The 24,819-nt window shown below is 52.7% G+C and overlaps 2 protein-coding genes across 2 annotated transcripts in view; one reads left to right on the plus strand and one right to left on the minus strand.

The window, feature by feature from the left end:
• LOC136640475 (major histocompatibility complex class I-related gene protein-like) overlaps positions 1-24,819 on the minus strand; it is a 218,346-nt gene that overhangs the window by 106,716 nt on the left and 86,811 nt on the right. The window lies entirely within an intron of this gene.
• Positions 5,937-18,678, plus strand: LOC136641461 (major histocompatibility complex class I-related gene protein-like). Its single transcript, XM_066617265.1, has 5 exons — positions 5,937-6,006; positions 12,186-12,467; positions 12,674-12,946; positions 17,807-18,091; positions 18,671-18,678. Exons 1-5 carry the CDS (start codon positions 5,937-5,939, stop codon positions 18,676-18,678), a joined length of 918 nt encoding a protein of 305 aa, XP_066473362.1.

Consider the following 24,819-nt stretch of genomic DNA (forward strand, 5'->3'; position numbering starts at 1 on the left):
GGCATAGACCCCGCACGTGCATCTTCCTGGTTTTCACGCACAAACAGGCTGAAGCCACCCACCGTCTCTTAAGAAGCCCCGCCCCCCAGCACCTGAGCCCCACACCAGTTTCCACACACAGGCTCACTGGCATGGATCCTCAGGCTTGACAAGGAGAAGCTCCACCAACAACACTTCTTTATTTGCTTCCTTCTCCTTTCATTCCATGAGTAACCAAAAATGCACCTCCACTGCAGCCACTCTGGATGTCACAAGATGCACCTCCAGTTTTAAACTCCTCTTAAAGGTGCATTTAGATGAATGCCTCTCCCCTCGCGCCTCCACCCGCCCCTGTAGGCAGCGACCGCTCACGGCACGGTTGTCCCGCTCCCCCAACGCACCTCCACCGCCCAGCCCAGCCCACCTTCAGGAGAAGGGGAGTCCAGGTCCACCGGAGGAGGGCTGCCTCCCCAGATCCCAGGGACCACAAGAGGGATGCAGATGCCCCAGTCAGTGCAGTGCAGGAACATCACTGGGGCCTAGTGGTGGTTGGAAGCCGCCACGCGTGGTTTGGACACGTTAGCACGAGGTGCTGCTCCCTGGGGCAAAGTCCCGGGAACCAAACTTCTGGCCTGAGGACCATTTCCATGCTCCAGGTGGGAACAAAGGAACAAACACTGACAGGCACCACCAGGCACTCGATTTCTGCAGAAATACCTGCGCGATGGGAAGGAGACCCGGACCCTGCTGAGGAGAGGGGAGGGTGAAAAATGGGGAGAAGAGGGACTGGGCCTCCCGGCCCTCCTTCCCCTGGAGGATCTCCAAATCGAGGAGCTGCCTGTGGAGCTGCTGGGAGGTGTCTGAGGCCAGTTTAGCCCCAGTTGAGGCTGCAGCTGAGGGTATTAGCCAGTTAATGTCCATCCTGGATATTATCTGGATAAGGCAACCCTCTGGAAGAAGGAAGCAGGCTCAGTGGAGTCTGCCCTGGAAAGAACGGTCCTCTTTGACTTTCAGGGCTGGGAGTGGGAGGGACTGAAAGACAAGGAAAGGACCTGGTTCCTCCATGGACAACCTGAATAGGGGATGGGGCCCAGTTTGGAAGGAGAGCAGACAGTTCTCACAAGACCAAAGGGGGGGGGGAGAAGGGCACAAATGCAGCTGTTCTCCTAACTTTGGATAAGGAGGTGCTGCTGCCTGTCTTGAGAACACTCAGAGCCAAATGTCAGGGAGGAGGAGTGGGAAATTCCAGGTGAAGGTTCCCAGACCGGAAGCCAAGAGTAGAGGGAGGCCCTGAGGACATTCTTTTGCCCACAGAAAAGTGAAGGGCCAAGGGGAGAAATGATGGGGCCCAGGGACTGAAGGGGGGCAGGGGGTTCTACTGCCGCTTTGGCTTCTGCAGCCTCTGTGTGCTTCTTGCATCCAGACTGAGCCCAGCCTCCAAGGGTGGGACGGTGAGAGTTGGCAAGAGTGGGTGTGTTTGTGTGAATGTGTGTTCGGCACCAGCCAGCAATATAGTGCGGATCCCAAAGGATCTCCTCTATGGAGAACTCGTGCAAGGAAAGCGCCCTACAGGTAGACCACAGCTGCGATACAAGGACATCTGCAAGAGGGATCTGAAGGCCTTAGGAGTGGACCTGAACAGGTGGGAAACCCTGGCCTCTGAGCGGCCTGCTTGGAGGCAGGCTGTGCAGCATGGCCTTTCCCAGTTTGAAAAGACACTTGGCCAACAGACTGAGGCAAAGAAGGGGGAACAGACGTGCATGTTGGGGGAAGAATACCAGGCAAATCTCTAACAAAAACCCTTGACTTCCGACGGGCGGACTTCCCTCAAATGAGGAGGCTGGTTAGAAGGAGGTTGAAAGGGAGGGTAAAAAGAGTCCAATCTCTCCAGAGTGCATGGAGGCTGCTTAAAACAACAGTAATAGAGGCCCAGCAGAGGTGTATACCGCAAAGAAAGAAGGGTTCCACTAAATCCAGGAGGGTGCCCGCATGGCTAACCAGCCAAGTTAGAGAGGCTGTGAAGGGCAAGGAAGCTTCCTTCCGTAAATGGAAGTCTTGCCCTAATGAGAAGAATAAAAAGGAACATAAACTGTGGCAAAAGAAATGTATGAAGGTGATACTGGAGGCCAAGTGAGACTATGAGGAACGCATGGCCAGCAACATTAAGGGGAATAATAAAAGCTTCTTCAAATATGTTAGAAGCAGGAAACCCGCCAGAGAAGCGGTTGGCCTTCTGGATGGTGAGGGAGGGAAAGGGGAGATAAAAGGAGACTTAGAGATGGCAGAGAAATTAAATGAGTTCTTTGCATCTGTCTTCACGGCAGAAGACCTCGGGCAGATACCGCTGCCCGAACGGCCCCTCCTGACCGAGGAGTTAAGTCAGATAGAGGTTAAAAGAGAAGATGTTTCAGACCTCATTGATAAATTAAAGACCAATAAGTCACCGGGCCCTGATGGCATCCACCCAAGGGTTATTAAGGAATTGAAGAATGAAGTTGCAGATCTCTTGACTAAGGTATGCAACTTGTCCCTCAAAACGGCCACGGTGCCAGAAGATTGGAGGATAGCAAATGTCACGCCTATTTTTAAAAAGGGAAAGAGGGGGGACCCGGGAAACTATAGGCCGGTCAGCCTAACATCCATACCGGGTAAGATGGTGGAATGCCTCATCAAAGATAGGATCTCAAAACACATAGACGAACAGGCCTTGCTGAGGGAGAGTCAGCATGGCTTCTGTAAGGGTAAGTCTTGCCTCACGAACCTTATAGAATTCTTTGAAAAGGTCAACAGGCATGTGAATGCGGGAGAACCTGTGGACATTATATATCTGGACTTTCAGAAGGCGTTTGACACGGTCCCTCAACAAAGGCTACTGAAGAAACTCCACAGTCAGGGAATTAGAGGACAGGTCCTCTCATGGATTGAGAACTGGTTGGAGGCCAGGATGCAGAGAGAGGGTGTCAATGGGCAATTTTCACAATGGAGAGAAGTGAAAAGCGGTGTGCCCCAAGGATCTGTCCTGGGACCGGTGCTTTTCAACCTCTTCATAAATGACCTGGAGACAGGGTTGAGCAGTGAAGTGGCTAAGTTTGCAGACGACACCAAACCTTTCCGAGTGGTGAAGACCAGAAGTGATTGTGAGGAGCTCCAGAAGGATCTCTCCGGACTGGCAGAATGGGCAGCAAAATGGCAGATGCACTTCAATTGATGGGTTCTGAGCTGTCTGTGACAGATCAGGAGAGAGATCTTGGGGTGGTGGTGGACAGGTCGATGAAAGTGTCGACCCAATGTGCGGTGGCAGTGAAGAAGGCCAATTCTATGCTTGGGATCATTAGGAAGGGTATTGAGAACAAAACAGCTAGTATTATAATGCCGTTGTACAAATCTATGGTAAGGCCACACCTGGAGTATTGTGTCCAGTTCTGGTCGCCGCATCTCAAAAAAGACATAGTGGAAATGGAAAAGGTGCAAAAGAGAGCGACTAAAATGATTACGGGGCTGGGGCACCTTCCTTATGAGGAAAGGCTACGGCGTTTGGGCCTCTTCAGCCTAGAAAAGAGACGCTTGAGGGGGGACATGATTGAGACATACAAAATTATGCAGGGAATGGACAGAGTGGATAGGGAGATGCTCTTTACACTCTCACATAATACCAGAACCAGGGGACATCCACTAAAATTGAGTGTTGGGCAGGTTAGGACAGACAAAAGAAAATATTTCTTTACTCAGCGTGTGGTCGGTCTGTGGAACTCCTTGCCACAGGATGTGGTGCTGGCGTCTAGCCTAGACGCCTTTAAAAGGGGATTGGACAAGTTTCTGGAGGAAAAATCCATTATGGGGTACAAGCCATGATGTGTATGCGCAACCTCCTGATTTTAGAAATGGGTTATGTCAGAATGCCAGATGCAGGGGAGGGCACCAGGATGAGGTCTCTTGTTATCTGGTGTGCTCCCTGGGGCATTTGGTGGGCCGCTGTGAGATACAAGAAGCTGGACTAGATGGGCCTATGTCCTGATCCAGTGGGGCTGTTCTTATGTTCTTATGTAAGGAAGGCCCATAGCCAGGGAGACAGACCAGGGTCAGACTGCACTTGCTCCCGGTGTGGAAGGGATTGTCACTCCCGAATCGGCCTTTTCAGCCATACTAGACGCTGTTCCAGAACCACCTTTCAGAGCGCGATACCAGAGTCTTTCGAGACTGAAGGCTGCCAACTACTAACTACTACCATGATTACTACCATGATTACTACTTCCTTGGACTGGATTTCCCTGTCTGGAGTGGCCCCAGAGAGGACAATGATCCTGCTAAAGGGGCAATAAGTGGGGAAGCCTCATCGCTGTCCAGAGGCCTTCCCTCCTGCAAGATTCCCTCCTCCCTTTTCTTTTTAAGGGAGGTTTTAAAAGCACAATTTCCAACAATCCCCACCAGGAAGAAGAGGGCACACCTGAAAGGGCCTCCCTTCTGCTTCTTCCTCGGAGGGACTGTGGGGGGTGGAGAAGGCAGCCGTTTCCCCTCAGCCCAGGTGTTTGGGGGTCTTCCGATCTGTGGTAGACCCAACGGAAACATCAAAGCGCAGTGGTGAGTGGCAGTTCCAGGGGGAGGGGGCTCCTCTTCCCCTGGGCTGTGGGTCTCAGAGCGACACCTGGGCCCGCCAGCCTCTTCCTGTCCCCTTCAGTTCCCATCCAAATGGCACCAGAAGCTGAGGGGAGCTGGTGGTGACAGTCCCCCCTGGCCACGTCAGGAGTGAGGGGTTGAAAGACACCCCATCCAAGGACAGCTGTCTGTCCGGGGGGGGGGGGGTGCATGTCCAGGCCCAGGACAGTGAGGAGGGCCCTCTCTGCAGATGAGTGACAGCAAGCTGCAGAAGATCTACAATAACTGCAACTAAAGACCTCCTCAACCCCCCCCCCCAACATTGTATTTAAAAACAAAAACAACAGTTCAGGATTTGGCCAGTGGTGTAGCTGGAGGGGGGCAAAGCACTAAGTTTTGCAGGCGCCTGAACACAGGGTGCCAGCGGCCCCTCCCCTTCAGAGCCATGTTGGGTGGAGGGAGAAGGCTCACCAAGGGGGAGGGGCCGCAGGCAGGGCGTGTTCAGGCGCCTGTAAAACTTAGTGCTTTGCCCCCCCCCCCCCAAAGCTGGTCTGCCCTGACTCTCTCCAGGCGCACTTTCTGTGCCAGCCTTTGTGCAGACGAGCCCTGGCGACGCCCGCGAACCCCCCCGAGGTCTTTCCCCGTCTGTAGCGCAGCATCTCCGCCCGCCCCGTCCTCGAGATGATGGGCCCCGCACGGTTTCCTTACTGGTGGACCCCCCTTAGCCCGTCCTGGACGGGGAGTGAAGCGCGGGTGGCTGCAGCGAGGGGGCGTTCGAGGGCTCCTGAGCCAGATGGGGCGCGCCTGGCTCCTGGGGGCAGCTGCCCTCCTGCTGCTGGGGGGTTGCTCCGGTGTGTCCCTGCAGGGGCTCCATGTGCAGGGGAGGGAGGGAGGAGGGCAGGTGGGCGACCAGGAGATTGCCCGGGTGGGGAGGGCGGCGCTGTGCCCTGCCACCGCCCGGAGTGCCAAGGGCGGGGTGGGGTCTGGAGGTTCCCCAGCCAGAGGGGATAGTATACGTCGCAGGACTCCTATCTGCGCGCCTCGTCAATGTCCCGGGGCAGGGACCTTGGGGGGGGGATCCCCAGGAACAGCCCCAGCCGCAGTGGGCAGCCCACCCCTCCCCGCCCCACCCAGTAGAAGGAGTGAGTCAGAGGGGGAAAGCCTCGGATCAGCTGGCACTAAACTTTCTTTATTCGGTTACGTGTCCAGCTGCCCCGCCCTTTCAAGGTCTGCCCAGCAACCGGTGACGCAACAGGCGCACCCGCTCCACATTGGCGGAGCGATTCTCGCCGGACTCGCCTTCACAGCTCAGCCCAGCCTGGACGGGGAGGGAGGCTGGTGGTTGCGATCCGGCGCCAGGAGGGATGGGGCTGGCGGGCTGGCGCGCCTGGCTCCTGGGGGCGGCTGCCCTCCCGCTGCTGGGGGGCTGCTCCGGTGAGTGAGTCCCTGCAGGGGAGGGAGGCAGGAGGGCGGGTGGGCAGCCAGTGGAGTCCCTGGGCAGGAAGGAGGGGCGCTGTGCCCACCCCGCAGCCTGGTGGAAAAGGGGGGATTCCGAGTTCCCACCCGGAGCAGAGCCTCAGCCCGCTGCACGTCCTTCTTCCGCGACCTGCAAGTATGGAAGTGCTCGGGGGCAGAGACCTTTCAGAGCAGGGACCCCATGGCGTCCAGGTCCTTATCCGAGTCGGTTGTGACTCCAGGCCGGGTCTTCCTTTCCTGCTGCTCCATCCCGGCCCGTCTCACCCCCAGCTCCCCCCCCCCCACTCAAGGCGACCCCCACTTGCCAGGCTGCAGGCCAAGGAGGGGGCTGAGGTTGGCTCCTCTCGCCCACTGTGACTGTCTGTGGGGGGCACTGGCGTTCCAGTAAGTTTCCTCAGGCGCCTGGCTACTCGACACTGCGAAAGGGAAGAGGTGGGGCCGCTTTCCACCAGTGTTTTGCCCCCTCCAGGAATGCCAGTGCTGGGGGGCAGTGCCACTGTTAGGAAGGAAGGGGGTCTGGGTCACAGGTCCCCCCACTGCAGCTGCTGCATCTCTCAAGCCTGTCTTTGCAGGTTCAGCCTCTTTCCCTCTGGATCCATTTCCCGCAGACTGCCCTTGCGCAGCGCCTGGCACACCCTTCTGGGCAACTGAAACAGACATCCTGACAGACAGAACCAAGACTCCCCCTGGGAAATCAGAGGCCAGACCCTCTTTGCACCCAAGAGCCCCACAGTCCGCCCCCCCTGATGGCCTTGAACATCCCCCAGGCTGGTCTCTCCTGCATTAGGGAGTCAATTTTGTTCTGCTTGCTCTGGGGCCAGCCCAAGCCTTCCTGTTGCCTGAGGCTGCCCCCTTGCCCACTGGCGCGCCCGCCTCTACCCCTTCCACTTGCCAATGTTCTGGCTCAGCAGCCCCCTCCCCTCCCCATAAGTTCTTTCTCTTCTCTGTCTCCTTCCTTTTCCAATCCAGGGAGTGGAAGAAGGACAGCAGTGGAGGCAGGTGGGCAGACAAAGGTAGGGGGCCCACTGAGCTGCTGCCTGAGGCGATGGCTTCAGTGGGCCTCACAGTTGGGCCTGCCCTGCTTGTTGCTTCCTCTCCAAACCAGCCTGCAAACTTCCCCTTGACGTGTGGTGTGTTTTTTGTGCTCTTCCTCACAGCCTCCCCCGCTGGGCACTGCCAGTTCCTGGTGCCGTTTTGGCCAAGCTGTCTCTGTGACTGTCCAGCCAGACCACACATTTGTCACCAGCCTGCCTGTTCTGCTTCTCAGTCCCACTTCCCCATTTGGTTTAACTCCTTCTTCTCCAGGGAAAGTGGTACCACAGCAGGGTGATCAGGACCAGCTGCCTGGCCCCTGTCTTGTCCATTGCAGCCTCGTTCGGAAGTATCTGAATGTATGTGAAACCTCCTGATTTTAGAAATGGGCTATGACAGAATCCCAAAGTATATGTCAGGATCCCAAAGGATCTCCTCTATGGAGAACTCGTGCAAGGAAAGCGCCCTACAGGTAGACCACAGCTGCGATACAAGGACATCTGCAAGAGGGATCTGAAGGCCTTAGGAGTGGACCTCAACAGGTGGGAAACCCTGGCCTCTGAGCGGCCCGCTTGGAGGCAGGCTGTGCAGCATGGCCTTTCCCAGTTTGAAGAGACACTTGGCCAACAGTAAGAACATAAGAACATAAGAACAGCCCCACTGGATCAGGCCATAGGCCCATCTAGTCCAGCTTCCTATATCTCACAGCGGCCCACCAAATGCCCCACCAGTCTGAGGCAAAAAGGCAAAGAAGGAAGGCCCATAGCCAGGGAGACAGACTGCACTTGCTCCCGGCGTGGAAGGGATTGTCACTCCCGGATTGGCCTTTTCAGCCACACTAGACGCTGTGCCCGAAACACCATTCAGAGCGCGATACCAGAGTCTCAATGGATGGTGTCAATGCAAATGTTGCTCTGTTGGCATGGGCTTTCTAGCTTTGGAGGTTGGTACCCAAAATCTTGGTGTGCCCACAGCCTGCCTTGCTATAAGAGACATATTGACCCTGGCCTGGGAAGGACCAGGAATACACCAAATTCTCCCACAGACATTAGAAGCAACGTTCTCTTCTTGTGTGGGTTAAATCAGCCTCTCTTGATGAACCTCCACCATCCATATCCTACAATCTAAACTTCAAGGGTTTGGGAAATGCTTGATGGTCCGTCTGTGGTTCTCAAAGTTTTTTGACTGGCAGCTCCATTGACTTAGTGGGCCATTGGCCTTGGCTCCCCATTAGGGTCATGATCCTGTATGTCAGTGGTTCTCAAACTGGTGGGTCGCGACTGAGAACCACTGCTGTACGTTGTGTAGGGTGGTGGGTTTTTCGTAAGGGTTCAGCGGCTCCTCTGCCTGATATCCATGGCTCCCTAGGGAGCCAAGGGTCACAGTTTGGGGACCACTCTTTTTGTCCCTTACCCAGAAATACTTCCATATTTTCCATACCCATCTCCAAACTTCCTCCATGATGGTCTGTCTTCAATTGCTTTCCTGTTTGAGTTAATGCACATTTCTATTCTCCGCTGCTTTTCAGGAGTGGGCAAGGGGCCCTTCAGTTCTCTGCTCTCAGACCAGCCTCCACCCGCCCACCCTGCTTCCCTGGGTGCTAATCTCAGCCATCCTCCAGCGTCAGTCCAGGGAGAAGATGCAGGGGTAAAACCGAAGCCAGCAGATCAGGAACTGACACCACGAAAGACTTCCTAGTGCTGTTGCAGGGGAAACTTCTAGGACCTCCTTCCCTGGAGATGGTTAACCACATCCTGACTGAGCACCTGTTATGGAGGGTTTGGAATCCCTCTGAGTCAGAGGTCTGAGTCAGGTTTGGATCCCTCTGACTGGGCTCTGACAAGGATTCAGCTCTTTCTGCAGAGTGATAGTGACCCTGGAGGTGCCTCTAAGCCCCCCTTGAGAGAGAGCAAAACTCTGAGGGAGGTGGAAGGCAATGAAGGCATCAGCAACAACTGTCCGTTTCTTCATTTTCTTTCCTACAAATCTCATGGAAGGGAGGGAGGGAGCCATGTGATGGTGTCTTGACTTTGCCCTTTGACAAGGATTCCCATGAAAAGAACCTCTACGTGAAGTTTTGGATTTGTCTGAACAGAAGCCACAGAAAAGGGACTTGCTGGAGTGTTTTGCTCCTCTAGTATTTCAGCTCAAGTATTATGGCTGTTGACAAAACTGTGGTCAGAGTTCTGCACCACCTGACATTGACCAGGGCTTCCCTTCCAGTTTGCCTGATCAATCAGAGAGAAAGAGAGAGAGACCAGGTCAGATCACAGTCTATTGAGGCACCTTCACAACCTGTTCTTGAAGGATGTCCCAGACATGATGTTTCACATCACTGCTAAAGTCCAGAGGAAGAAAACACAGAGAAGAAGCTCTTTGACTGAGACTGTTGACTGGGAAGGGGGGGGCAGATGGGAATGGCTGGTGCAACTCTGACACTTTTGGACCTCTGCAAAGCACTTCACTTGTGTTGCCTTGATGTTGTCGGCACAACAACCCTGTAAGGGAGAGAAGTGTCATTTCCACTTTGCAACTGAGGCTGAGAGGAAGCAGCACGGCAGAGGGGAGATTATTTTATTTCCTGATTGCATTCACCACTGTCCCAACCCACAGTTTGAGAAACACTGTGCCAAAGGAGCCTTTGCTGAATGTTGAGATCAGTGGAGGTCCTTCCTGACCACAAGGAGTGGCTGGACAAACTCTGGTCTGGTTCTGAGCTGGATAAATGAACACATCCGACTCCCAGGTTCCTGCTGGAAATCTGAGCCAAGTGGGATGTTTTCCTTCCAGGAACAATTGGTTGAAATTTCTTGCATTCTGGAATAACAACAGAGCTGGAGGGGGGTGGGGGAAGGTTTTTAAAAATATATATTGAAAATAGTAATTTTTAAAAAATGCAATAGTGTAATATTTATTTTAGAGAGCAGTGGTTCCCAAACTGTGGGTCTGAGACCCACCAGTGGGTCACAACCCAATTTTTGGTGGGATTCAAAACTGACAGGGCAGATTAGGCTACGTACATCAAGGATTCAACAAACTGTACTTGGGGGGGGAGCACTCCTACCAGTCACCATTCTAGCCAAAGCACTGTCCATACCCCTGGGGGCTGGGGGATAAGAATAGGCCCTCTGTTTGGCTGTACAACTGAACAGCCACCGGGTAGATGGGACTCGTCAGCCTGGGAAGGCAGCTCATCTGAGAGAAGGAAAACGCTGATCCCAAACCTCCACTGCCTTGTGGCTACATCCAGTTGTGGAAAAGGCTTCAGGAGTCAACCTCGAGGCAAAATCCGGAGCCGGAGTCCCTGAGGCAGTTCATGGCTGAACACAGTCATGCTCTGGCACCTCCTGCGCCGCTGCTGGAACCAACCGTATTGGCCTCTGCCTTTCCATTGGACCATTTCAGCGACTTGGAGAGGGGGGATTTGCTGCATGGGTAACAGCCTATCCTCCATACCTACTTTACCCAGGCTTTGCGCTCTGGAGAGGACACTGTTCCAGAACCACCATTCAGAGCGTGACACCATAGTCTTTCGAGACTGAAGGATGCCAACAACAACACTGTCCATAGAGCATCATGGAGGGAGGAAAGAGTTTTATTTAACAAACAGATCTCCCAGTCAGTTTTCTTGCATTAGGTCCTTTTTCAGATGCATCCAGTGTGATCTTGAACTGGCAGGAAAAACTGGGGAGCTGTTGACTGTGTGTGTGTCTGTCTTTGTAACCATAAGTCTTTTCTCTCCATGGGAGGTAAAAAAGGAGCTTTGAGTGGGGAGGGGCTGTTCTTAGTGAAAACCTGCAGAGGGCCAAGTGCAGCTCTCCCTCCCTGCAGATCTCCACAGCTGCATTTTGTCCAGAAAAAAACAAGGGGAAAGTCTGACCTTGACATGTGGAGCTGGCAGATGGAGCAAGATTTTGTGGTGATCTGTGAGAATAGTTAACATCATCAAGCTCTACCTTTATACAGTTTATTACTGTACATAGATCTAAAGATTTCTATTTATCAATATCAAAAATGGCTATCAAATAAAACTAGGAAAAACAAAGGTTGTGATCTCTGCAAATCTCCTAAGTTTTAAATAGATTTTTCACAATACGGAAGTTAAATATTTCACTAGATGTTAAAGGCCTGGAGGTGTTGTTATGTGAAAATCCCCTTTTTCCTTAGTTGTGATTTTATATCTGGTTATGTTACTAAAACATCATGCAGGCCACACTTCTCCCAGCACATTTTTCCAAAAACTCTGGTTAAGCCACAAGCTCATGGATTACACAACCTCCACTTCCCTGTGGTCACTGTATTCATTGTATTGTTTTAAGAACTGTATACAAAAGTGTCTCCTAATCCAATCACTGTTTATGCAAACACATTATAGGAAGAAGTCTGGTATAGTAAATCATTGTTTAAGGGTCTCCTATTCATTGTATTGTTTTAACTCAATCACTAAGTACTCTATGCAAATTTGAACTGCCTTCCTGGGTTACTGTATTTACTGTATTGTGTAAGTTCCCCCAGCTAGGAAGACAGGCATTTGACCCTATTGAATGTTGCTGATAATCCTTTCAATGTTTTACATATTCCAAGTACCCCACTGTGTGGTAGTAAGCAAGCACATCCAGGTCAGGTCTATCGGGAAAAAAGCTGCTTTTTTAAGAGAGGGCTAGCCCACATGCTCTCTCTGTCTCCCCCTCCAAGGACACAACACATGTGTTAGTGGTGCAACCTGTGGACACGAATGTGAGTGGGGAAGGGGGCGGGGGGGTCGCAACTCCCGCAGGCAGACCCGCTTTGCTGGTGTTCCTTGTGACAAGAGGGCTGCTTTTCCTCCTGGGGGGCGGGGCCATCCGGGGATGGACAGAATCCCAGCGCTTCCGCGGAGAGGAGCAACAGGCTGCAGGAGATGCGGGGGGCGGGGGGAGGGGGCGCTCCGGCTTCGACAGCAGGGCTCCCCAGGGTGGTTGCAGCCTCCTCGGGGCAGCGGGAGGCTGTGCGAGGGGCGTGCGGCACCCCCCCGCCGCTGCAGAGGCTGCACCCCGCCCTGCCCCCGGGACGGAGCCCGCAGGCCGGCGAGCGCCCCTGACTGCCCCCGCCCCGTCTGCCCGCAGGCTCGGCGTCGCACTGGCTGCGCTACTTCACCACGGCGGTGTCTGAGCCCGTCCCGGGGCTGCCGCGCTTCGTCGTCGTGGGCTCCGTGGACGGGCAGCTCCATCAGCTGTATGACAGCGACACGAAGAGGACGGTGCCTCGGGTGCCCTGGATGGGGCAGGCGGGCCGGGAGGACCCCCAGTACTGGGACTGGTACACGCAGGCCGCGCAGGGCGAGGAGGTGGACTTCAGAGAGGACTTGCAGAACTTAATGGAGCGCGACAACCAGAACCGGAGCGCAGGTGAGTGGGAGGAGCCGCGCTCTCCCTTCCCGATTGGTTGGGCCGCGGGCTGGCTGGCTGAGCCGCCCCGACTGCCGAGCTGCCCGGCGGGGAGGGGGGGCGCAGGAGTCCGGGAGCCGCGCCCTGCTCCGGGCACGACTGCCAAGTGGGGCGGGGGTCGTGCCCTGCCTGCCCGGGCTCTGAGTCCCCCCGCCGGTCCCTTGCAGGGCTCCACACCTGGCAGCTCATGTGCGGCTGCGAGCTGTGCGAGGGCGCAGCCCGCGGAGGGGAAGTCCGGTACGCCTACGACGGGCGGGACTTCATCGCCTTGGACCCGAAGACGCTCACCTGGACGGCGGCCGACGCAGCAGCGCAGCTCACCAAGGCGAAGTGGGACGCGGAGCCGGCCTTAGCCCAGTCCTGGAAGGCCTACCTGGAGGACTGCCCGGAGTGGCTGCGGAAGTACCTGCACTACGGGGCGGAGACCCTGCAGAGGAAAGGTGGGCGGGGGGGGCCGCTTCCTCCAGGCCTCCCATCACAGCGCCGGAGGTTCCCCCTGCTCGCAGCCCTGCGGCGGGAGGGCAGCGTCCCCGGTGAAGCAGCCCCTGGAACACCCTCTCCCCCCAGCCCCCTTCCTCCTGGGGCAAAACCGCCCCCTGCAGTCCGGACGGGCCCTTGCGCTGCCCAAGCCACTCAGGCCGTGGCTGCAGACTGCGCTCCTCCTGCAACACCCCCCACATAAGCAGGGGCAGGCCTGGAGAGAGGGGGGCGCACGGGGGCAAAACAAACTGCGCGGCAAAAACACTGCAGTTTCCTTCTTCATCACAAATGAATGTGGCGCCGCAGCCTCCAGCACTGCACTTCCACAGCCTCTTCAGTCCGCCCTCCAAGCACTTCTCTTCCCCAGTGCATTCTGCAGAATGCAGCTTCTTTCTTCACAGCAGCCCTGACAGCTCCCAGATTCCCCAACACACAGTCCCCCCACAGCATGCACATTGTGGGTCAGAACCCACCAGGTCAGTCCTACGTGGGCTCATTTCAGGCGGGTCCCCATTCATTTCAATTGTGGTTTTATTTTCAATACGTTACCCCTGATGGTATCTGTCTGCATTTGGGGAAATGTTACAGATCCAGACTTTTCACAGTGCATGTGCTCTTAACATATATATTCCATGCATATACGGCTAACAATGACAGGCAATGGGGCTTACTCCCAGGTAAGCCCCTTTTTGGGACAAGCGGGGCCTGTACAAGAGGGACGGGCTCCATTTGAACCAGAATGGAACCAGACTGCTGGCGCATAACATTAAAAAGGTGGCAGAGCAGCTTTTAAACTGATCCCTGGGGGAAGGCCGACAGGAGCCGAGGGGCATCCGGTTCGGGACTCCTCATCCCTATGGGATGAGGATGGGGAGGTTAGAGAACAACAAGACAAAGGCAGGGTAGGAGAAGAAATTGGGAAAGGTAGGGAGATGGGATGTGATAGACGGTTTGGCACAATGAGAGGATGCGGGGACAAAGGAGCGAATAAGCAGCCCATCCTGGGGCATTCCATGTATAAATGCTTTTATGCAAATGCCCGAAGTCTACGAGCAAAGGTGGGAGAACTGGAATGTCTGGTGACAAGGGAAAATATTGACATAGTGGGCATAACGGAAACCTGGTGGAATGCGGAGAATCAGTGGGATACCGCAATCCCGGGCTATAAACTCTACAGGAGGGACAGGCAGGGGCGTGTTGGAGGTGGGGTGGCCCTTTATGTTAAGGAAGGGATAGAATCCAGCAAAGTAGAGACTGAAGGTGGGTCCGACTCCACCGTAGAATCTCTGTGGGTTAAATTACCAGGCTTGTGCAGCGATGTAATACTGGGGGCGTGCTATCGTCCTCCAGACCAGAAATCGGATGGGGACCTTGAAATGAGGAAACAGATCAGGGAGGTGACAAGGAAGGACAGGGTTGTAATCATGGGGGACTTCAATTATCCTCATATTGACTGGGTCAATTTGTGTTCTGGTCACGATAAGGAAACCGGATTTCTTGACGTGCTAAATGACTGTGGCTTAGATCAGCTAGTCACGGAGCCCACCAGAGGACAGGTGACTCTGGATTTAATTTTGTGCGGTACGCAGGACCTGGTTAGAGATGTAAACGTTACTGAGCCATTGGGGAACAGTGATCATGCTGCGATCCGTTTTGACGTGCACGTTGGGGGAAGAATACCAGGCAAATCTCTAACAAAAACCCTTGGCTTCCGACGGGCGGACTTCCCTCAGATGAGGAGGCTGGTTAGAAGGAGGTTGAAAGGGAGGGTAAAAATAGTCCAGTCTCTCCAGAGTGCATGGAGGCTGCTTAAAACAACAGTAATAGAGGCCCAGCAGAGGTGTATACTGCAAAGAAAGAAGGGTTCCACTAAATCTAGGAGAGTGCCCGCATGGCTAACCAGCCAAGTTAGAGAGGCTGTGAAGGGCAAGGAAGCTTCCTTCCGTAAATGGAAGTCTTGCCCTAATGAAGAGAATAAAAAGGAACATAAACTGTGGCAAAAGAAATGTAAGAAGGTGATAGGGGAGGCCAAGCGAGACTATGAGGAACGCATGGCCAGCAACATTAAGGGGAATAATAAAAGCTTCTTCAAATATGTTAGAAGCAGGAAACCCGCCAGAGAAGCGGTTGGCCCTCTGGATGGTGAGGAAGGGAAAGGGGAGATAAAAGGAGACTTAGAGATGGCAGAGAAATTAAATGAGTTCTTTGCATCTGTCTTCACGGCTGAAGACCTCAGGCAGATACCGCTGCCCGAACGGCCCCTCCTGACCGAGGAGTTAAGTCAGATAGAGGTTAAAAGAGAAGATGTTTCAGACCTCATTGATAAATTAAAGATCAATAAGTCACCGGGCCCTGATGGCATACACCCAAGGGTTATTAAGGAATTGAAGAATGAAGTTGCAGATCTCTTGACTAAGGTATGCAACTTGTCCCTCAAAACGGCCACGGTACCAGAAGATTGGAGGATAGCAAATGTCACGCCTATTTTTAAAAAGGGAAAGAGGGGGGACCCGGGAAACTATAGGCCGGTCAGCCTAACATCCATACCGGGTAAGATGGTGGAATGCCTCATCAAAGATAGGATCTCAAAACACATAGACGAACAGGCCTTGCTGAGGGAGAGTCAGCATGGCTTCTGTAAGGGTAAGTCTTGCCTCACAAACCTTATAGAATTCTTTGAAAAGGTCAACAGGCATGTGGATGCGGGAGAACCCGTGGACATTATATATCTGGACTTTCAGAAGGCGTTTGACACGGTCCCTCACCAAAGGCTACTGAAAAAACTCCACAGTCAGGGAATTAGAGGACAGGTCCTCTCGTGGATTGAGAACTGGTTGGAGGCCAGGAAGCAGAGAGTGGGTGTCAATGGGCAATTTTCACACTGGAGAGAGGTGAAAAGCGGTGTGCCCCAAGGATCTGTCCTGGGACCGGTGCTTTTCAACCTCTTCATAAATGACCTGGAGACAGGGTTGAGCAGTGAAGTGGCTAAGTTTGCAGATGACACCAAACTTTTCCGAGTGGTAAAGACCAGAAGTGATTGTGAGGAACTCCAGAAGGATCTCTCCAGACTGGCAGAATGGGCAGCAAAATGGCAGATGCGCTTCAATGTCAGTAAGTGTAAAGTCATGCACATTGGGGCAAAAAAATCAAAACTTTAGATATAGGCTGATGGGTTCTGAGCTGTCTGTGACAGATCAGGAGAAAGATCTTGGGGTGGTGGTGGACAGGTCGATGAAAGTGTCGACCCAATGTGCGGCGGCAGTGAAGAAGGCCAATTCTATGCTTGGGATCATTAGGAAGGGTATTGAGAACAAAACGGTTAGTATTATAATGCCGTTGTACAAATCGATGGTAAGGCCACACCTGGAGTATTGTGTCCAGTTCTGGTCGCTGCATCTCAAAAAAGACATAGTGGAAATGGAAAAGGTGCAAAAGAGAGCGACTAAGATGATTATGGGGCTGGGGCACCTTCCTTATGAGGAAAGGCTACGGCGTTTGGGCCTCTTCAGCCTAGAAAAGAGACACTTGAGGGGGGACATGATTGAGACATACAAAATTATGCAGGGGATGGACAGAGTGGATAGGGAGATGCTCTTTACACTCTCACATAATACCAGAACCAGGGGACATCCACTAAAATTGAGTGTTGGGCGGGTTAGGACAGACAAAAGAAAATATTTCTTTACTCAGCGTGTGGTCGTTCTGTGGAACTCCTTGCCACAGGATGTGGTGCTGGCGTCTAGCCTAGACGCCTTTAAAAGGGGATTGGACGAGTTTCTGGAGGAAAAATCCATTATGGGGTACAAGCCATGATGTGTATGCGCAACCTCCTGATTTTAGGAATGGGTTAAGTCAGAATGCCAGATGTAGGGGAGGGCACCAGGATGAGGTCTCTTGTTATCTGGTGTGCTCCCTGGGGCATTTGGTGGGCCGCTGTGAGATACAGGAAGCTGGACTAGATGGGCCTATGGCCTGATCCAGTGGGGCTGTTCTTATGTTCTTATGTTCTTAAGTGTGGATATCATTGCAGCCTTTGGGATATTTGGGGAATTTTTTAAAAAACAAACAAACCAGACCAGCAACTGCTTGGGAGGCTTAGGAGGGTTTTCTTTATTTTAAATGATTGTTTAAACTTATTATAAACTTCTAATTTAATGAATTTGGTTTTCCTCATATAATTTGATTTGATTTTTGTCATATAAAGGGTGTTAAAAATCTTCCTGCTTGATGGTGCCACTTCTGGCCATGACGTCTCTTCCAGTGGGTCCAACAGACGGTCATTCTGAAAAGTGGGTCCCTGTCCTAAAAAGTTTGAGAAGCAGGGAATAGAAGTGCATTGAAGGTGGATTCAAGCTGTAGTGGAAACATCATCTTCATAAGCACCAATTCAAACCTTGGAACATGAAACTCACACCGTCAGACCAGAACTACAAGGCTCCAGTAGCAGGTCACCCAGTTCAGTTCACAGAATTCCAGGCCCCAAGAGTCAGCTCCACCCCTTCTCCTAGTTTACTGTGGGCGCAATCCTCACCCCTTATGTCAGTTATTTCCAGCACTGGCATAGCCGGGGAGGAGATCCCAGGGAAGTCCCAGGTCTGCTACTTCTTGCTTTGGAGCATTTGTACCAAGTGCTGAGGGATGCCACGGAGTCCCTTTCTTTGCAGATGTTAGTCTCTGGAGGATGCTGCACTTGTGGGGTGACTGCTTTTGGGGCAGGAGGTGGATCAGAAGGTCCCTTCCTTCTGCTGAACTCCAGCATCCATCCTGTGAGTCGGCCAAGGACCCCAGTCTTGACACTGGCATTGCCACTTTTTCCACAGAGCCCCCCATAGTAAAGGTGACACGTAAGGACAGCCAGCAGGGCTTGGAGACCCTCCTCTGCCGGGCCCACGGCTTCTACCCCAAGGAGATCGATGTCACCTGGAGGAAGGATGGGAAGGTCAGGCAGGAGGATGCGTTCCATGGGGTTGTCAGCCCCAACCCGGATGGAACTTACTACTCCAGGCTGAGCATTGAGGTTGATCCCAAGGAGAGGAGCCGCTACCGGTGCCATGTGGAACATGATGGGCTGCAGGACCCTCTGGATGTGGCCGTGAAGGAGTCTGGTGAGAGGCTGCAGGGGAGGGGGGCCTGGGGAGGAAGCTCTTTGTGGGACGGGGGTAGAGTTGCAGGCAGATTCTGGGAGGTGGGACTCGAAGGAGAAAGACATCAGCAACTCTCAGTGTGTATTTTGGGGCTCAGAGCTGCTGCTACACGCCTGTGCTGGAGGCTGGAAGGAGGCTGTGGCTGCTGGAAAGAGTGGGCAGAGGAACCCTGGAGAGCAGGAGGCAGAAACTTCTGCTTTCAGTGCTCTGAGTGGGTTTGCCTGTGTCCCAGCTTCAGGGTCCCATCTCCAGTCGAAGGGTCTCGGGATCTCTGCCTGAGGCTTTGCAGAGCCCACTTCAGTCTGAGTCAATGTGTGTTATTTCCACTGGGGGTCCTGAGTGTGGCTGGAGTCATCTTCTATGTCAGTAAGTAAATCCCTGGATGCCTCTGCTGGGTCACACATGTGCATCATTCAGGAGCAGATTTCAGATCCTGAGCCCCTCAGACTGGGAACTGTCTTCTCATTCTGTGAAGACCATGAATACAATTGGTGAGGAAGGTTGCTGAGGATGTGCTGGTGTCCCTTTGTTTCCTGACAGCCCGCTGACAAAGATGATCATGTAGCCCAGCAGGTGTTCAGGTCAACTGGACTTGCAGCTGCCCAGCAGGCAGGGGTTCTCAGAGCTGAGGTCACAAAAAAATAAGGGACATTTGATTACACCAGTGGTGCTGGAACTTCTCCAGCCAGAGGCTCCCCCATCCTTGTGGCCATTGGCCACAGCTCCCCATTACATCACCTCACCTCACTTACCCCCAAAATGGGGTGAAGGTGTGATGATTATACAAGAGAAACAAAAAACAGCACTCTGAGGCTGCAATCCTAACCACACTTACCTGAGAGTAAGCCCCATTGAACAAAATAGGACTTACTTCTGAGTAGACCTGGTTAGGATTGTGCCCTGAGTTTGTTAGCAGCACACCTGGAGCGTTTTGGAAAGGGAGGGCCATTCAACACAATAGGACTTACTTCTGAGTAGACCTAGCTAGGATTGTGCCTTTTGTCTTATAATAGCAGCCAACATGGGAAGTACCCCCCCCCCCAAAGGAGGCAGGAGGAAAAAGGGGGATGGCTGGAAAGGAATGGGTATTTTTACTTTTTTATCAATTTTTGGGGACAAAGTCTGACTGATCAAGAGTGTCTTTTTCTTTTTCGAAGGGGGAAGGAAAGGTCCTTAGAAACCTCTGCCCACCCGCCCTGCTTCCCTGGATTCTGATCTCAGCCATCCTCCAGCGTCAGTCCAGGGAGAAGATGCAGGGGCAAAACTGAAGCCTAAGCGCTGAGGGAGAGTTACCTGACGAACTGCTCCTGATTCCTCCTGCTTTGCAATCCTGATTTTTTTTTTTTATAAAAAGGGATATTCCTTTCACAGAAGCAGCTGATGCAGAAGGCTTTTGGCCTGTCTGATATTGAGTGCCATTCATATGGAGCACATTTTGTTGAAGCATTTGAAAAACTGCCCATAGTTGTGGTTCCCACAGCTCAAGAAGGATGTTGCAGAGGAGGCCTCTGTGAGTGACACCCAACTGCAGGATGCAGCACACGTCCCATTGGCACCGCTAGGCCAGTGCAGGAAAGCACTGACATAAGGGGTGAGGACTGCGCCCTAAATGATCCCAGGGCTGCGTAAACCCCAAGTGGGCTGCTGGGTCCCCTGAACCAGGTGCTGGTGTCTCACAGCATCTCCTGGGAAGCCTGGTCTGTGTGAGCAGGAGAGCCCAGCCCTCTCAGTGGTCTGGGGTCCTTGAAAGCCACTCCCTGGAATCAGTTCCCTTCACCGTCCTTTGAAGTGGAACATCCTTGCGCCAAAACAGTCAGGTGTGCTTGTGGCACCTCTAAACTGCGCACCAGGGGCATGTCCCAGGGTTACTTCCAGTCCAGAGAGACTGCACCATCCAGTGTTGGACAAGAGGAAGAAATAATTGGGGTGCTACTTTCAGTTAAATGACAATTCCTATCCTCAAGTGTGATTTATTGGATGATTTTGATCCTCCCACTTGGAGCAGGGACTTGGAAAGTTCAAACAAACCTCCCCCCCCCCAGCTGGTGACTGGAGTCCGTGTGTTTGCACTCATGAGGGGATCAATGCCATCCATTTTTTCCTTTCTTCTGGAGTCAAGTAATTCTCAAACAAGACACACACGCCCCTGGGCCATGACATGCTCTCTCCACCAGGAACCTCATGGTGTTCCTGGGAGAAGTTCTCTTTGTACATTCAGCAATCACCTTCTGCTTCTTCCATATATCATTCGGTGCTGCTTGTTTTGTATTTGATATCCATAGTTGGCAACCTTCAGTCTCGAAAGACTCTGGTATCGCGCTCTGAAAGGTGGTTCTGGAACAGCATCTAGTGTGGCTGAAAAGGCCGATTTGGGAGTGACAATCCCTTCCACACCGGGAGCAAGTGCAGTCTGTCCCTGGTCTGTCTCCCTGGCTATGGGCCTTCCTTCTTTGCCTCTTTGCCTCAGACTGTTGGCCAAGTGTCTCTTCAAACTGGGAAAGGCCATGCTGCACAGCCTGCCTCCAAGTGGGCCGCTCAGAGGCCAGGGTTTCCCACTTGTTGAGGTCCATCCCTAAGGCCTTCAGATCCCTCTTGCAGATGTCCTTGTATCGCAGCTGTGGTCTACCTGTAGGGCGTTTTCCTTGCACGAGTTCTCCATAGAGGAGATCCTTTGGGATCCGGCCATCATCCATTCTCACAACATGACCAAGCCAATGCAGGCGTCTCTGTTGTTTGGAACTTTGGACTGTGTTGTTTGGAACTTTGTCCTGCCAGGTGACGCCGAGGATGCATCGGAGGCAGCGCATGTGGAAAGCGTTCAGTTTCCTCTCCTGCTGTGAGCGGAGAGTCCATGACTCGCTGCAGTACAGAAGTGTACTCAGGACGCAAGCTCTGTAGACCTGGATCTTGGTATGTTCTGTCAGCTTCTTGTTGGACCAGACTCTCTTTGTGAGTCTGGAAAACGTGGTAGCTGCTTTACTGATGCGTTTGTTTAGCTCGGTATCGAGAGAAAGAGTGTCGGAGATCGTTGAGCCAAGGTACACAAAGTCATGGACAACCTCCAGTTCATGTGCAGAGATTGTAATGCAGGGAGGTGAGTCCACATCCTGAACCATGACCTGTGTTTTCTTAAGGCTGATCGTCAGTCCAAAATCTTGGCAGGCTTTGCTAAAACGATCCATGAGCTGCTGGAGATCTTTGGCAGAGTGGGTAGTGATAGATGCATTGTCGGCAAAGAGGAAGTCACGCAGACATTTCAGCTGGACTTTGGACTTTGCTCTCAGTCTAGGGAGGTTGAAGAGCTTTCCATCTGATCTGGAATCAGCTCTTCAACCAGATCAGCTCTTCAACCAGATCACTGCCTGTGTATTGTATATATGCATTTTTCTCAATAAATTCCTGGTTCCTGACTGGTGGATTGTGAGTTGCATACTTTTCCCCTTGTGGTCTTCTGGTGAGTGTGGGAATGTGTGCTGTGACCAAGACTATGGGATCCCTGGACAGGCGTGCTTGGGGGCCCAGAAGAATGTGCTTCCAGAGCATGTGTGTGAACACCTGGAGCACCTTCTAAATGAAGAAGACCACAAAGTTTGGTGCATATGAGTTTAGAAAAAAGGTGACCTGACCTGACTGAGGCTTCTATAATTATGGCTGATGGGCAGAGGGTGCTGCGTGCTTCTCCCTCTCTTACAAAGAGAGTCAGGGGGTAGCCAATGAAAAGACTGGGAGGAGATTCTGATGTAGTGGGGAGGGGCTTCTTCCTACAGTCTGTCATTAGTGGGTGGAACTCATTGCCACCACCAATTTCAGTGGGATTAAAAAAGAGATGTAGTTCGAGATCTCCACCCTTGTCACACAGTTTGCAATGTCTTTACTTTTTAATTTTTTTTCTTTAAGAAAACAAAAAGTATAATAAAAAAGAGGTGAAACCAAACTGGAGGACACGTTTACCATAGAGCGGGGGTGTCCAAACATTTTGGCAGGAGGGCCACATCATGTTTCTGAGCCCCTCTGTGTCAGGGGCTGGGAAAAATAAGAATTAATTTACCTTTCAAATTTGAATAAATTTTCATAAACCAATACATTAGAGACGGAACATGAATGAATGAAGGAAGGTCTTGCAATAGCTCATGGCCTATAAAAGGCCTTGCACAAAGCAAGGCTGGCCTTTCCCTTGCTGTCATTGCTGCGTCAGAAGTGAAACAGCAAGCAGTGGAGGGAGCCTTCATGTCACAGCTCACACAAGAGATCAAACAGTTGGCCATCGAGCTGAGAACGGTTGCGTTGGGCCAGCACAGGCTCCAGCAAGTCTCTGGAGGGCCAGAGGTCATTTGAGACTGTGGTATCCCAGTGGGCTGGATTGGGAGTCCTCAAGGGCCACAAGTGGCCCCAGGGCCGGGGTTTGAGCACCCCTGCCATAGAGCAAGCATGGAGGAGGGAACCTTGGAGGTCATCTAGGCCATTGGTTCTCACACATTTAGCACTGGGACCCACTTTTTAGAATGAGAATCTGTCAGGACCCACCAGAAGTGACGTCATGACACCATCAAGCAGGACAATTTTAACAATCCTATGCTGCAATCCTGCCCCCACTTACCCAGGAGTAAGTCCCATTGACTGTCATTGTGAAAAGCATATTCATAGTCGCTTGTTAAAAGTATAGGTCTGTAACGTTTTCCCAAATGCAGTCACTTACCAGGGTGGCATCAAGTCTGATATATCTAAAATAAAATATTGGAATGAATGGGGACCCACCCGAAATTGGCTCGTGACCCACTTAGTGGGTCCCGACCCACAGTTTGAGAAACACTGATCTAGGCTAACCCCTGCTCAGTGCAGGCAACTGCTGCCACGTTCAGGGCAAGGGGCCACCCAACCTCTGCCTGCGAGACTCCAGGGAGGGAGAGCCCCCAGCTGCACGAGGCGAGGCAGTTCCTGACCTGCCTCCCTTCAGCTGCAACCCCCTCCCGTCCTCCGGATCGCATCTCCCGCCGCCCGGCCCTCTCGGGGTCTGCCCCGCAGCCGGTGACGGAACAGGCGCAGCTTCTCGTTGGCGGAGCGCTTCTTCTCCGCGGACTCCCTTCGCCGCTCAGCCCCTCCCGGCCGGGAGGAGAAGCCGGAGCCGGAGCTGCACATGGAGCCCCTGCAGGGACTCACCGGAGGAGCAGCCCCCAGCAGCAGGAGGGCAGCTGCCCCCAGGAGCCAGGTGCGCCCCATCTGGCTCGGGAGCCCTCCAACGCCCCATCGCTGCAGCCTCCCGCGCTTCACTCCCCGTCCAGGACGGGCTAAGGGGGGTCCACCAATAAGGAAACCATTAAGGAAACCATTAAGGAGTTTGTTAGCCGCACACCTGGAGGGTTTTGGAAAGGGAGGGGAGAGAGAGAAGTGATGAATTTGTGGGGATGGGGAAGACTTTGTTTTGTGTGTATCTGCTAATTGCAAACTGATGTCACCCAGAGACTGTCTGGCTGCAATCCTAACTTCACTTAACTGGGAGTAGGTCCCATTGAGCACAATAGGACTTACTTCTGAGTAGACCTAGCTAGGATTGTGCCTTTTGTCTTATAATAGCAGCCAACATAGGAAGTATCCCCCCCCCCCCAAGGAGGCAGGAGGAAAAAGGGGGATGGCTGAAAAGGAATGGGTATTTTTATTTTTTAATCAACTTTGGGGACAAAGCCTGACTGATCAAGAGCGCCTTTTTTCTTTTTTGAAGGGGGAAGAAAAGGTCCTTAGAAACCTCTGCCCACCCACCCTGCTTTCCTGGATTCTGATCTCAGTCATCCTCCAGCATCAGAAGATGATGAAGAGAAGATGCAGGGGCAAAACTGAAGCCAGCAGATTGTGAATTGACACTGCTCCAGACTCCTTTTGCTTTGCAATCCTGATTTTTTTTTTTTTTAATATTCCTTTCACAGAAGCAGCAGATGCAGAAGGCTTTTGGCCTGTCTGATATTGGGTGCCATTCATATGGAGCACATTTTGTTGAAGCATTTGAAAAACTGTCCATAGTTGTGGGTTCCACAGCCCAAGAAGGATGTTGCAGAGCTGGGAAAGGTACAAAAGACACTAAGGGCGCAATCCTAACCCCTTATGTCAGTGCTGTCCAGCACTGACATCAGGGCAATGCAGCTCTGAGGGAAGGAATAAACACTCCCTTACTTTGAGGAGGCCTCTGTGAGTGCCACCCAACTGCAGGATGCAGCACACGTCCCATTGGCACCGCTATGCCAGTGCTGGTAAGCACTGACAGAAGGGGTGAGGATTGCACCCTAAATGATCCCAGGGCTGCGTAAACCCTGCTGGTTCCCCTGAACCAAATGTTGTTGTCTCACAGCATCTCCTTGGAAGCCTGGTCTGTTTGAGCAGGAGAGCCCAGCCCTCTCAGTGATCTGAGTCCTTGAAAGCGCTACCTGGAATCACTTCCCCTCACCGTCCTTTGAAGTAGAACATCCTTGTGCCAAAACAGCCAGGTGTGCTTGTGGCACCTCTAAACTGTGCACCAGGGACATGTCCCAGAGTTACTTCCAGTCCAGAGAGACCGCACCGTCCAGTATTGGACAAGAGGAAGAAATAATTGGGGTGCTACTTTCAGTTAAATGACAATTCCTATCCTCAAGTGTGATTTATTGGATGATTTTGATCCTCCCACTTGGAGCAGGGATTTGGAAAGTTCAAACAAACCTCTC

Source organism: Tiliqua scincoides, chromosome 2 (assembly GCF_035046505.1).
Source record: "Tiliqua scincoides isolate rTilSci1 chromosome 2, rTilSci1.hap2, whole genome shotgun sequence".
Taxonomy (NCBI): domain Eukaryota; kingdom Metazoa; phylum Chordata; class Lepidosauria; order Squamata; family Scincidae; genus Tiliqua; species Tiliqua scincoides.